This window comes from Catharus ustulatus, chromosome 17, assembly GCF_009819885.2.
Source record: "Catharus ustulatus isolate bCatUst1 chromosome 17, bCatUst1.pri.v2, whole genome shotgun sequence".
Classification (NCBI taxonomy): domain Eukaryota; kingdom Metazoa; phylum Chordata; class Aves; order Passeriformes; family Turdidae; genus Catharus; species Catharus ustulatus.
Window position 1 is genome coordinate 7125522 of NC_046237.1, and position 13518 is coordinate 7139039.

Consider the following 13518-nt stretch of genomic DNA (forward strand, 5'->3'; position numbering starts at 1 on the left):
AACAGGACTACACTTCCCAGAGTCCCGGGCGAAATGGCGGCGGACGGTGGCGCTGGGGAGTTGTGACGGGCGGCTCTGGTTCCAACGCTGACACCGGCACCAGGACAAGGTGAGGGGCCGCAGGCCTCGGCCTCGGGACTCTTTTCCTCGCCCGCTGCGCTCGGGAGCTTGGCCCGGGACCTGTCGCTGGCTCGGGTCGTGACGCTGGGCCATTAGAGGGAAATGGCGGTAGGGCTGGTGTTCCCCTTCAGCCGTCGCTGGCTGTGGCAGGGAAGGAAAGGGCCGGATCTCCCGGATCTTCTGGATCTGGAGGGATCTCCCGGGCCCTGGAGGATCACCCGGGTCAGGGAGGAGCAGGCGGCGGTCAGTCGCTGTCCCGAAAGGGGAGCGGGCCGCGGTTCCCCCAGGCAGCGGGGCAGGAGCCCCCCGGTGTCGCACAGCTGGAGGCGAGGGGTGGCCCCCGCACCTGTGGGATTGAAGCCCCGAGCCCTTAGGTGCCCTGTAACGTGAAACCCCCGATTCCTGCTTTTCCCTTTAGGTAATGGCGTTTGGCTTCCAAGTGGTTGTTTACCCACGCGCTTGTTTAGAGGCAGCTGCCTCTCAAAGGCTCTGCCTTGGGGTTCCCTTTATCTGTTTGAACAGAAGGGTTGAGGCAATAGCACGTGAGTCACTGCAGCACTTGGTGCCAGTGCTTCCTGCATCCCAGCAAAGCTGCTCTGCCTTGTGTGTGCAACTCCAGCACCACAAAAAACAGGTGTGAGCTTCTGTAGATTACTGCTCAAAATACCTGTTCTTTGCATTTGTATGAAGTTCATTTCATTTTCTCTGGGTCTTACATTTACTGCAGGAGGTGTTTGAGTCCTTCCTCAGTTCCCCTTTAAACCCCAAATTTGATCTTGCGCTGTTTTCATGATCTCTCTTAGACCTGTGTTTTTTCCTGGGATTGTCTAAATAAGAGAGTTACTGATAAAAGAGTAACATAATTTATTTGTCTGGTGTCAGGAAAAACTTGTGTTGTGGCAGGAGAGGCTTTTGGGAATGACGTGTTTGTTAATTGATTTCTTGGCATTTGTTGCAGGAGCAGGATGTACACGCTGCTGTCAGGGCTCTATAAATACATGTTCCAGAGGGATGAGTACTGTGTCCTGATCCTGGGTTTGGACAATGCTGGTAAAACTGTAAGTGCTGTTGATCACCCTGTGGAGGGCACACACAATCCTAAACATCCTCAGGAATAAATCTTCCAGCAAGGGTCTGTCTTTCTTCAGCTGTGTCCTGAGTTACTTTAGTGATGTCACACCAATTAACTTTTCCTCATGACTTAAATTTAGTACAGGCTTTCAGGGATGTGGCTGAGGCTTTGGTAATCCCATAATCACCTATGATCCCTTCTTTCCTTGCTAAAATAGGGAGCAAGAAGAGTGGTTTGTCCAAATTTAGGTAGGGCAGCATTTGCTCGAGCAGGGTTGTGCAGAAATGAAAAGGCAGGTTTGGGGTGGGATTACTCCAGCCAGTAAAATGTTTGACAGTAAATAGTTTGTCTTATTCTTTTTCAGACCTTCCTTGAACAAACTAAAACCCGATTTAACAAGAACTACAAAGGGATGAGTTTGTCCAAAATCACAACCACTGTAGGCTTAAACAGTAAGTAAATCCATGTGGAGTTTTTTCAGCTTTCTTGCACAGTCAGACAACAGCTGTTTTTTTGTTTGAAATGTTTAAGCATTCAGAAGGGCAGAATAGTTCCTGGATGTAGAGATTGTATCTCCCAACTGCCCAGGTCTTTTTGTGGAGAATAAAATAGACTTTCTCATCTTAGGAACAGAAAGTCTTGAAGTATTAGAACTCCAGGTATCCTATTTCAGTGCTATCCTCACACTGTATTTCCCTGGAGTTCGTTCCTTGGTCCAATTTTGGAATTATTTGCACTGATACTACTCTGTATTTGTGATCACTCCATGCAGGTTTTGCTCTGTTACTGCAATTAGCCTCTGCCTGTGGTTTATTCCCAGCCCAGGTTTCTGAGTGGGGTGTGCAGGTGTCTGTGCTTTACAGCACCTGTGGTTTTCATTGGATTGCCCTTTCTTCCTTCTTTCTAGTTGGAACTATTGATGTTGGCAAAACTCGGCTGATGTTCTGGGACCTTGGCGGGCAGGAGGAGCTGCAGTCGCTTTGGGACAAGGTTAGAGATGTGGTTTTGTTTGATTTGGTTTATACAGATTGCCCAGAGGAACTGTGGCTGCTCTGTCCCTGGAAGTGTTCAGAGCCAGGGTGGATGGAGCTCTGATCAGCCTGATGTAGTGGGAGGTATCTGCTCCTGGCGGGAGGTTGGAATGAGATGTTTGGCCCTTTCCAACACAAACCATCCTGTGACTCCATGATTTCTTTTAGATCTGAACCACTACAATCATTTGGTAATCACACAAGCTTATTGATAACCCCAATATTTAGCATTAACACTTTTTTAGAGATTCCACAGTTTCTGTGCTTAATATTTGCATTATTGGTTACAGACAGCAATTACCAACCCAGATCTGAGGTTGTGCTGTAGAAATAAGCTTTTGGGGGGGACACAGGTGAGCTTTTCTGCAGACAGAACAGTCAGTACAGGCTGTGTGCCTCCACTCTGTCCAGGCACACTGTGGATACAGCTGCCTCTAACTGGTTGATCTCCTCCACATGTACCAAAACTGTACCAAATTAAAATAAAATCAGGAAGAGGAACAGGTGATCCTAGTGGACTGACACTAACATCTGTGTTCTCCTTCTAGTACTATGCTGAATCTCATGGGGTGATCTATGTTATTGACTCCACTGATGAGGAGAGGCTCTCTGAGTCCAAAAGAGCTTTTGGTAAGTACAGTGTGAACAAAATAGACCTGAAAGGTTGTACCAAATGAAAGTGAAATGCAAGAAGGAGCCTCTGGCTTCATCTCTCTGTCCAGATAATCTGTGCCAGGCATTTGTACAGCTTCCACAACTGGCTAAACCTGGTTTTGTTTCTGTCCTTTGTAGAGAAGATGATTACCAGTGAAGCTCTGGAAGGGGTTCCCATTCTGGTGTTGGCCAACAAGCAGGATGTAGAGGTAAAATGTGGAGAATTTACACAAATGAGCAAATAAGCCTTGGAAAGGTGAACTCTGCATTCATGTTAAATTTGTCCCACAGTCCTGAGCTAATCCTATGGTGCTTTCCCACCACTGGAAATAATTGATTTGAATTTAATTGTGGTTTTTTTCCTTTCTCCTCCATCCCTTTTTCAGTGCCATGAATGAGCTTCTTACAGGCACGTAGTTTTGAACTCTTTATGTAAACAGAACAAACTGCATAGCTGTGCTGGGTCTTTCTTGTACTGTGACTGGCTATATTGATACTGTTTTTTCCTGTTTATTCAGAAAGAAATGTTTAGTGTACTTTGTTTATGCTGCTCTTTTAAAACCCAGGAATAGCACAACAGATGTGTGTGAAGTAAGTTATCCTTTCCCCATAACTGGATAAGATCTCTTCTATAAAACACTTGTTAGTTCTATAGCATCCCATCAGTGCCAGCAGTGAATGGCAAGGAATGCTCTTTTTGCTAGTGTAATTTGAATTCTTCCCAGCGTATTCAGAACTATAAAGCTCTTTGGGTTTGATAGCTTGTGGGTGGGGCAGTGTTTAGGTGACACATCCCAGGCCATCCTTACCTCCCCCAGCATGGAAAAAAGAGAGTGCCCAAGGTGATGGTTTTCTCCTGGAAATTGTACCAGGAATTCCAGGACTGCAGCTCCAGTGACTTGTCTCTAGGTGGAGCCAGAGGCTTCCAGTAGGGTTTGGAGCAGCAGGCCTGACAGCTGGGATCAGTCTCTGTTCCAAAGCATGCAATGCTTCTCAGGTTCTTCCTCTGGACTCTACACTTGTCCGAGTGATTGCACTTGTGGAAGGAAACACGTGAGACTTCTGTAGAAATCACTTGGCTCTTAAGGAGGATTTGGTTACACTTCATGAGTAAAACACAGATTGGCTGTCTAGATTATCTAATCTTACATAAAAGAGAAATGTAATTCCATGTACAAGCATGAGATTGAGACTGAACCCCTGATTTATGGTCCTGACTTTGCTGTGGTCTCTGGAATGTAGGGGAATGGTCTCTCTTTTTTTCTGTGGATACCAGAATATTGACTCTCATGTTTCTGTGCAGCCCCACAGTTTTTCTGCAGGGAGCAGCCTGTACTCTTGCCTTGACCTGTTGAGGATCAGCTCCAAGCAGTGACCTGGAAAGTTGTTCCAGTTTCTGTTTTGGTGCTATATGCATATTTTGTTACAGGCTGCAGACACTGGCTCTTCTGACACTCTAGCCAGACTAAAGACAAATAATTGAACAAGTGGACTTTAAATTACTGAAGGAGGTATTTGGAACAGACTTTCAAAAGAAAATCTGACTTCTTGCCACTCTGGAGGGTCCAAGGTCAGCCCACAGACTTAGTACCTTCATGCAGTTGTAAAAGTACAACAAACCCACTGGAGGTTTACCTGTTTGTAAGAAATACCTACAGTGGACATTCAGAGGTCCACTCCTACAGAATGATCTTGGATATGGACCCAGCAAAGAGACATCAATGCTATTAACAAATCACTAAGGGAATTATGGCTTATTTTTCAGTAATTACTGAGACTCACTTAAACAAGGTTGAGAAAACCCTGTTTCTCTTCCTCTCATTCAGCAGAATGGAAGACCTCTGGAATAAAATTGATAATTAACATTGATAGAGACTTTTCTGCACTGGGTAGGGAATTCTCACCAGCATCCCTCTGTCCTGAACCATGATAGGAGTTAAGTGGTATCTTAACCTTGCTGATATTTGGAGATTAAGGGTAATTCTTGATGATGATGTCTGTAGAGGCCAGCAAAAGGCTTCTGATCAAATATATCAAAAATAATACATCTGACATAGTTAGTTTTTCTTTTAAGTTTACATTCTTTTATTAAGATAACAAAAATGCTGATGCCACCTGAAATTGCATAAAGTGTTAAGAATTCTGCTGTGAACCCAAGGGTACATTGTGTCCTATAAGCACTGCCAAGCATGAATGGTATTTGGTCATTCCAGGGGATGAAATATGGGCATTGATTGCAAAACACCAATTCTAATTCTCACAGTACTGAATGTGATATTTTATGGTTTCAGGAGAATACTTTGTGTTCAGCAGGGACTCCAAAACTGGATTATTTTATAAATAATTTAAAAACTGAATCAAATGTGTGTTGAAGGAAGGAATTTGTTTGAATTTTTAAAGGAACTATTGCTTTGTAGGAGAAATAAAATATCTAATATTTACTAATTCCTGTGAGCTCCCTTTCAACTCAAAATGCCACTTTTGAAAATATGGCTTATTACAGAAAAAACAGCAAAATCAGAATTGATATTTGCTGTTCTGATGAGAATGCAGCTGTTGAAAAGTTTATGCAAGGTATATATTTCTAAGCTTTACAATGAACTCTTGCAATTTGAGGATAGAATGGCTCATTATGCAACACTATTTGAAATACTGGAAAAACATGACCTGTAAGAAACAGCATCTGAAATGTAACAATCTGAAAATTACTGGGTGCTGTATCATGACCCATAGGGAGGAAGTTTTGCCATCCTCATCTGAAGATAAATGTTGGAAATTTAATTTGAAATCTCCAGAATGTTGAAAAGCCTCCTTGTGCCTTTGGAAAATGTGAGGAGTCATGGTGAGTAGCAAAATACTCATTTCCACACAGCTATTAGAACAGACCTCCTGCATGAAAGCCGTTCTAGTTTCCAACTGAAGACCTACCACAAAAGTGAAGTTAGTTTTAATTCAAATAAGATGGTTTAAACTGAGGCTATACTATTCAAATTTAAAGCAGCTTAAATTCTAATTCAAAACAAACTCATGAAAAGGGTAACTCCACAGCATAGGTCAGGTGAGTCAGACTTTTATTGAAGTAGTTTTATTTAGGTAATCCACCTTGCTGTTGTTTCTCTTTTAGTTCCATTCTGATGGTTGGTAACTCTTGAGATGGCTGAAGAGCCTGTACTTGAGGTTTTATGCATGCTTCAGTTTTATCCTGACAGGAGAGCAGGCAGCAGCATCGTCTTTGCTCCAGTGGATTTGGGAAATGGGCAAAGGCTCTACAGTGCAACCTTTTTTTACCTAAAACTTGCCTTGCTGCTTGATAGATTTTTAGGTGTGCCATTGCTGAGTCTTACTTTGGATAATGCTGTTCTGAACCTTTCATAGGAGGAATTTGTTTCAGTCTTGGCTAGATTATGCCTGGAGGAGCCTTCATCTAAAGATGTTTTACAGTGTGTTATTTTGGGGAAGCTGAGATGGAAATCTGCTTCGTCTTGTGTTGCATGTGAGGTTCCTGTGAACTGGCTGAGAGATACCATCATTCCTGAAAGGTCACTGTGGATTTTGTTTCTGTAATGGAGCACTGTTGATGTGATCACAGGTCCAGCTTCCCTTCTTTGCCCTTGGTTTATGGGTTTGCAGCTGAAAAACAAAACACATCTGTAAACAAATACTTTGTAATGTAGCTGGGGAGAAGGGGAACTTGGAAGCCACAACTGACATTTTTCCTTGAGCATGAGAAGCTCAGATGCTCCTTTCTGAAGTGATGGATAATCTACCTCATCCCCTGCTGTCACATGAGATTCCAGCTGATGGCTTTCTCAGGAACACTAAAGGCATTGATGGTTTGGTGTTACCCCTCTGCTGTGCTGCCCTACTTCATCCCAAGGGGAAAATTATGTTCCTCAGAACAGGATTGGTGATGCAGTGACATTCTGCTGGGACAATGGGAATGGTGCAAAGTCTTCTCAGAAGCAAAACTCTTTCTGATGCAGATTTCCATGGAAAGCCATGGCTGGGCAGCTCTGTGGAAGGTGGGGGAGGCCACAGCTTTACCAGAAGGTGGGAAAGGGAAGTTATAACAATGGTTTATTCTGGGAGATATAAATGGCTGTTATTGTCAGCTGCACTGGGAAAAGAGGACTTTTAAAGGGTTCAGGGATGGGCAAGGTGAAGGATGTGGGTTCTCTGTGCTGCTGGGTATGTGCAGGTATCCTGATCTGCTGGTAGTGTTGGGAAATTCATTGCCTGATTGCTTTGCTACCTGTACAAGTAGTAGTTGAGGAATCAAGGACAGCATGGCTGTGCTGTCTGTTGTTACTTCATGTCTTGAACACTTTATCTGATTTATTTTAAAATATTTTAAAATGTATCGTCATTCAGAAAAGGAGAAGGAAAGGGTAGACTCAAGAAGAAAAGGGTATACTCAAAAGTATATCATACAATTACATTAAACTCTGAGAAGTTTAAGGTATATTTCAATAACCATTTGCTCAGTTTCAGATGCCTTGAGATTTAACCTTTCTGCTGCCAAATCTCATTCACTGAAAAAGACAAAGATATGAAAAATAGCTCCAGTTACTGACATGCAGCTTCTTCTCCTTCCCAGTTGTTGGGTAATTTGTCCAGAGCTTTGGGCTAAACTGGGAAGCATTTGGACCTGCCTTTCTTACTGGGTAGTGGACACCATACCAGGCTAAGGGAGCAGCTTTTACAAACCAGTAGAGAATGGTTGATTTGTTGTAATCTCTTGCCTATTTTTTCAGCCTACTGGTTTGAATTCCAGCTCCCAAGTCCAGTCTGTCTGCCTCTAAAATTAGTCATTGTTGGGTTGTTTTTTTTAAATTAGCTGTTTATCCTATGGGCAGCTCATCTGTATGAACTACACATTTTTCTTTTGTCAAAAAAATCCTAATCTGAATTGTTGAGGCTTCTATGGAATGATGTCAGTAATGCTTTTGAATACAGTCATTGGTTGAAAGGGCAAGTTTGAAGTGCAGAGGCAGTCATGAAAAAGTACAGTCATCAAAAGTTGCATCAAAAGTTAGTGGAGTCAAGGGCACTGGGTGAACTGGGTGTTGTGAAGCTCCTTGCAAGCCATTTCTGAAGATCCCTTCCTGGGTATAAGCAGTGTAATCTACTTTCCTGTATTTAATTTCTCCAGAATCAGTGTTTTGCAAATGGATGGCTGGTAACATTGATTTTCATACTTCTGTTCTCTCACAGTTTACATCCACTTGGCCAGCCCTCAGGACTCACAAGGTCCAGTTTGGCATTTTTGTAAATATTTGTCCAAAACACACATGTGGGCCTGACTGAAGGTTTGAAACATGTATTTGAGACTTGAAGGTACAGAATGTCCTTGCAGAGAGGAGGAAAGGTGGGGTCATGGCCAGCTGAAGTGCTTTAATGGTTTGTCCAAGGCTTCTGAGGAAAAATTGAGCAGAGTGCTCAAGGAGGTGCAAGTCCAGACTTTAATTGGGCAGGTTTACTTTTGTTGTAGCGTTAAGATTTTTGTGATGACACCGTGATTTATGTGAGGAAATTAATCCACTGATTTACTGGAGGGTTATGATTTGTGGTGTTGTTCCCAGCAGCCTCCTGGCAGCCTCACAGACATTCAGAACCTGCTGGGGGCCAAGAGCACAGTGGCATCAGGGATCAGGAAAGTACTGCACTCAGTGCTGCCAGTGTTTTCTCCGAATGCAAACAGACAAGTGCTGGTGGGGCATGGCTGTAATGCCAAGGAATGTGCTGAGAGCTGAAGAAAAAGCACAGCCTGTTTTGTGAGAGTGCCCAGCTTGCTGGCAAAGAGTCAGCTGGGCTTGTGGCAGGGACGTTTTGTAAATATTAAAGCTCTTGTAGTGTCCTGGTAAATAAAAGCTGTTGAGCAGCTTGGAAGAGATATCCTTAGATGTCCCGTAGAGGGTGCAGGTTGTGGTCATTTTCAGGACTATTTGCTTAGAACTGTGTAGATTAAGGAGCAGGGAGGTGAGGCACTGTGTGTGTACTGTCAGCAAACAGCATTGTCTTTGGTGAAAACAGAATATGTTTGTTTCTCTGGAATGCAAAGAGGTGAATTTGCTGTGTTGGTGTGTGAGTGGATTTAACCTCTCAGTGTTGCCATCCTGACTGAAGCAGGACTGCAGTCATGGTAGGATTCATTGTGGAAGAACGTCACCATGTCTTGTGGCACAAACAAGCTCTGTTTTGGTTCTCTTTGCAGACTTGTCTGTCCATACCTGATATCAAGACAGCATTTAGTGACTGCATTAACAAAATTGGGAAGAGAGACTGCCTGACTCAAGCCTGCTCAGCCCTCACTGGGTGAGTATGAGAAGGGATAGACTCAGAATTGGTTGACTGAGCAGCTGTGGGGTATCCCACACACAGCAACACTACAGGAGTTATTAAGGCTTGAAAGAGAGCTGTGCTGCCTTCCAGCACTGATAGATTGTGAATCTTGGACTTGCACCAGCTCAGTAACTTCATCTATAAATCCTGCCTGTAAAACACAATGGAAATGTACTGCTGCCTGAGACCAGCAAGATTTGGAGGCATATTTGTTGCTTCTGTATCATCCCTTCTTACACAACAATCCTTGCAGATGTTGGCTTGCTGCAGCTCCTGGCTTTTAGGTTAGAAGTCTGTTGAAAATGCAGCTGTTGCTGCTTCTGCCAGAGAAATGTGCTGTCATTATTATATTTCTGTGTCTTTGGCATTGTGATAGAGATGATATCACAGTCTCCAGGAGTCCTCTTACATGGGGATGCCTGTGGTTTAAAATTTGATGACTAAGACAGACCCTTATTTGGGCTTACACAGCTGCATGCCATGAGCTTTGACCAAGCCACTGGAGTCTTGATATCTCAGCATCATTTTGCGTATTGAGTCTTGGCAGAGTTTGGTTCTTTGTACTTTCAGTTCTTTAAGTCAAAAGTTTTGTTCCAGGTGGTGGAAACACTCCTGGCTGAATTACTGCCTGGGCTAAATCTAGAGCTTTGACATTTTTTCTGTATTATCATTCAAGCTACTGCAAAGGATAACAAGAACTTCTTGAACTGTGTAAAAAAAAATCTGTTGTCTGCATTGCTACAAATCACATACCGTTAAGCAGGTGAATGACCACAACAACAATGTTCAAGCACTGACTGGAAGACAAGTATTAGATAATAACCTTATGAAAAACAACCTTTTCAGTTGTGTTTTTTTTTGTATGAACGTTTCTAGTTTTGATCTGTGAGGAATTTCCTTTCAAAATTCCAGTTTGAGCTTGCACTAAAAGAATAAATAACTCATGGAAATCATGACTGGGGAGCTGTGCAGACCAGCAAGGTGGTGGTGACTTGCTTGGCAGCCCCAGCATAGATGATTACAGAAAGCTGGAACCAGGATTGCAAGATCTTATATACCTAGTGTGGGGTTTGTGGCAAAATAACCTCAAACCATCTGTCAGGTGGGTTTGCTTGTTCATCCTGAGATTTCCACAGAGCTGGTGACTAAGTTGGGTGTAGACTTGCACAGACATCAGAAAAATAAAGGATGGAGGTACATATTGCTGAGCTAAAAGAAATTGGATCTCTATTGTTTTCCTGCATGAGAAATAACACAGAAATGCCACAAATAACTGTGAGGTGAGTAGAGCCCTTCCCTTCCTCATGTAAGGGCTCAGTTAGGGCCTATATGATCCATGCTTCTGTTCTTGGTTGCTTCTTGTTGGTTTATTTTAAAACCTGGTCTGCTTCTCTTATTTCCTTAGCAAAGGGGTGAATGAAGGAATTGAATGGATGGTGAAGTGTGTGGTGAGGAACATCCACCGCCCCCCGAGGAAGAAGGACATCACGTAGGAGCTCCGAGCCAGCCAAGCCATGGACAGTCTCTTTCCACACACTTCTGTGTTCCCTTTAAAGGAGGTGTTCCACTGGATTCCTATTACACCTGATTCTTTCCTAAGTTTGGAGACAAATATTCTCTTTCTGTGTCTAAAAAAAAAAACAACTTGAGGATTCCAACTGGGTGGGGGGTGGGAATCTCTTACACTAAGTATTGTATTGGCCTCAGAGCATCCTATGTAGCAACCTACACATTGTTGCTGATGCAAAGGACCTAATTTTCTACTATCTTACTTTGTGATTCCTGATTTGTTAGTCTAAAGGCTGGAGGCCAGTGGCATGAAGGAACTCCTGAAGGAAATGTGTAGGTGAATGTGGAAGGGGAGGAGCAGCCTGGGGAATGGCTGTTCCTCCTAACTGCAGAGATCCTTGCTGCTCCAGCCCCGTGTTCCTGCAGGGTGTTACTGGCCCTGTTACGCTGCTGTTTGTGTAGTGGGGAGAGACAGCATTGGTTGGAACTTGATTTTCACTCGGGTACTTTGACCTGTGGTAAAAGCAGATGTGGAAAACCAGCAACTGCACAGTGGTCATTGGATCATGGAATCGTTAAGGCTGGAAGAGACCTCATGAAATCCAACTGCGCTGGTTGAAATGGATATTCCTGCCAGGACACAGATTCCAGAAGCACTGCCTTGCTCTGACTGCCAGTCTCCTTGTGCATTCTCTTTAATCCTAAGAGTAATTGGGATCTTCTGTAACTGGAGTGAATCAAGGCCCTCTCTGTGATCTTTCTGAGCTGAAAACAGCTTCTAGGCAGGGAGAAATCAGTATGCAATAAAGCTTCCTACTTATTTGAACTTCCCTGGCTGACACAATGGTATTTGGGAAAAGCAGTATTTAGCCCTTAGGGGTTTTTTTTGAAATGTAGGCAAGAACAGAAAGGCAGCACTCAAAATAGAGCAGTGCTCAGTGCTTACATTGCCTACTCAGCTAGATCTGCTGATACATCACTGTCATTTCCCTGAAAATGAGTTTTTACGTGAATTTCATGGTGGTTTGGCAATGGGTGTTGTTGCTCCTCTGCTGTTTTATTTACTCCTGGCACTGGTGAAGGTTCTGTGCTGTTTGCTGACATAATGAAGGGCCCACCATTCCAGCTGTACTTGAGCCAGTCTGTAGTATTCATTTAAAGTCTCTTAGTTTAAATCTGCCAAAGAACTTTCTGCTAAATTTTCTGCATGGAACTCATTGCAGATGCTTTTTGAGAGAGAACATCATTCATATTCTCATGTTTGGTCAAAGCACAAAGGCTGCTGGGCTTTGTCATTCAATTCATGACATCAGTGCAAATAATTGTGAACTGAAGAGCAGAATCCTTGCTTCTTAGTAAGAGAAGTAAGGCTTCTACAGACCTAGTGACCCAGTCTTTTTTTCATGTGTGTTCTGTGAATGTGGAAGATCCCTTGGAAATCTCTCACCCACTGTAGGAAGTGGCACTTTTCTTGGGCGCTGCATGTGATGCAGGGCTGAGATTTTGAAGAGTATGAAAGTTTTGGAGAACTGCTGGCCTTTGATTATCAGGAGCATCTCTCTCACTGGGTCCTTGGAAAACTCTTGGAAAGGTTAAGTGTTGTCTAGGTGACTTTGTGGCCCTGGCTGTGTTGGTTGGCAGAGTTGGTACTGACAATTAAATGGAAGATGTGAAACAGTAACTAAAGAGCAAAAGCAGCTTGCTGAGAGTCAAAACACTGTAGTCAAGTAGCTTGAAATGTCTGTTCTTTGGGACACAAGGGGTTTTCCAAGATTTCCACATACTGTTTTCAGATCTCTTGCTCTCTTTTGTCCCTGAAAAACCAGGAAGGACAAAACAGTTTCTTGACACAGACTGCTTTGTTGTCCATATCAGCAGGGGGTCCTAAAGCCAATGTTTTGACCTCAGGATTCCAAGTTCTCAGGCACAGGAGAGTGCTTTTCCCAGGGATATGCCCAAGCTGGGGTAGGTATGTATGAGTGTGCTCTGGCCACAGCAGATCAGGGAGGATTTCTCTGAAACCACCACTGTAAAGTTCACTCTAGTTCAAAGTGATCATCCACAGCAGTATCCCAACAGATGGTACAGTTTTTAATATTTTGACCAGGAATTTAATGATTTGTCACATTTTATACTTATGGGAAGCACAGACTTATTTGAAATGCATTTTTTGTTTCAAGTGACCCCCCTACCAGACCTCAAACAAAGCAAGAATATTTCTGAATTCGAAGTTCGAATTTTGTCAGTTTTCCAGATTTTTGATACATTTCCATTGGGCCTGTTTTGCCCATGCCTGTTCACAGCAATGGAATTGGCTGAAGAGCTGCTTTATCTTCCCAAGGGGGAACAGATTGATCATCTGCGCTTTGCAATCCCTGTTTCATTTGTCATGCTGTCCATGAGATAAAGGTAAGAGTTCAGTAACTTCAGCAGAGAATCCCACTTGCCTTATTTGAGCATTGGCAGATGATCACATTGCTCTCACCCATCTGGAATTTCCTATGCAAACATTCAATAACTAGTAGCAGCAGGAGACAAGAGCTAAAAAGCAACTTAGAAACATTTAGAATCACGGTGAGTCCCAGTGCTGCTTGTGTGCTGGCAATTCCATCTTCATTTGGAGCTCTGGAAGGACACAGAGTGACTGAATTACAGCACTTTTGGCTGCTCTAATCCTGTCCTGTCCCCACGCAAGGCAGCGGTGACGTGTGCGCTGCAGGGCTGCATTGCAGTGGTGCTGAGGTCAGAGCTCATCCCACTTCCCACGACATTCCATCCCACAAAACCATG

General features: G+C 43.4%; 1 protein-coding gene across 1 annotated transcript; it reads left to right on the forward strand.

Annotated features, from left to right (window-relative positions):
• Nucleotides 1-4: 4 nt before the first annotated feature.
• Nucleotides 5-11554, forward strand: ARFRP1 (ADP ribosylation factor related protein 1). The gene is made up of 8 exons (XM_033075080.1): nucleotides 5-109; nucleotides 1079-1178; nucleotides 1557-1644; nucleotides 2100-2182; nucleotides 2772-2853; nucleotides 3016-3086; nucleotides 9092-9192; nucleotides 10625-11554. The coding sequence occupies exons 2-8, from the start codon at nucleotides 1086-1088 to the stop codon at nucleotides 10710-10712; spliced, it is 606 nt and encodes a 201-aa protein (XP_032930971.1). The 5' UTR covers nucleotides 5-109; nucleotides 1079-1085; the 3' UTR covers nucleotides 10713-11554.
• The last annotated feature ends 1964 nt before the right edge of the window (nucleotides 11555-13518 follow it).

Bases quoted from the DNA above. Each gene is read 5' to 3' on its own strand.
- ARFRP1 (XM_033075080.1), top strand. From the start codon at position 1,086: ATGTACACGCTGCTGTCAGGGCTCTATAAATACATGTTCCAGAGGGAT. The intron at 1,179-1,556 runs GTAAGTGCTGTT...ATTCTTTTTCAG, and splicing joins TGGACAATGCTGGTAAAACT to ACCTTCCTTGAACAAACTAA. The intron at 2,183-2,771 runs GTTAGAGATGTG...TTCTCCTTCTAG, and splicing joins TGCAGTCGCTTTGGGACAAG to TACTATGCTGAATCTCATGG.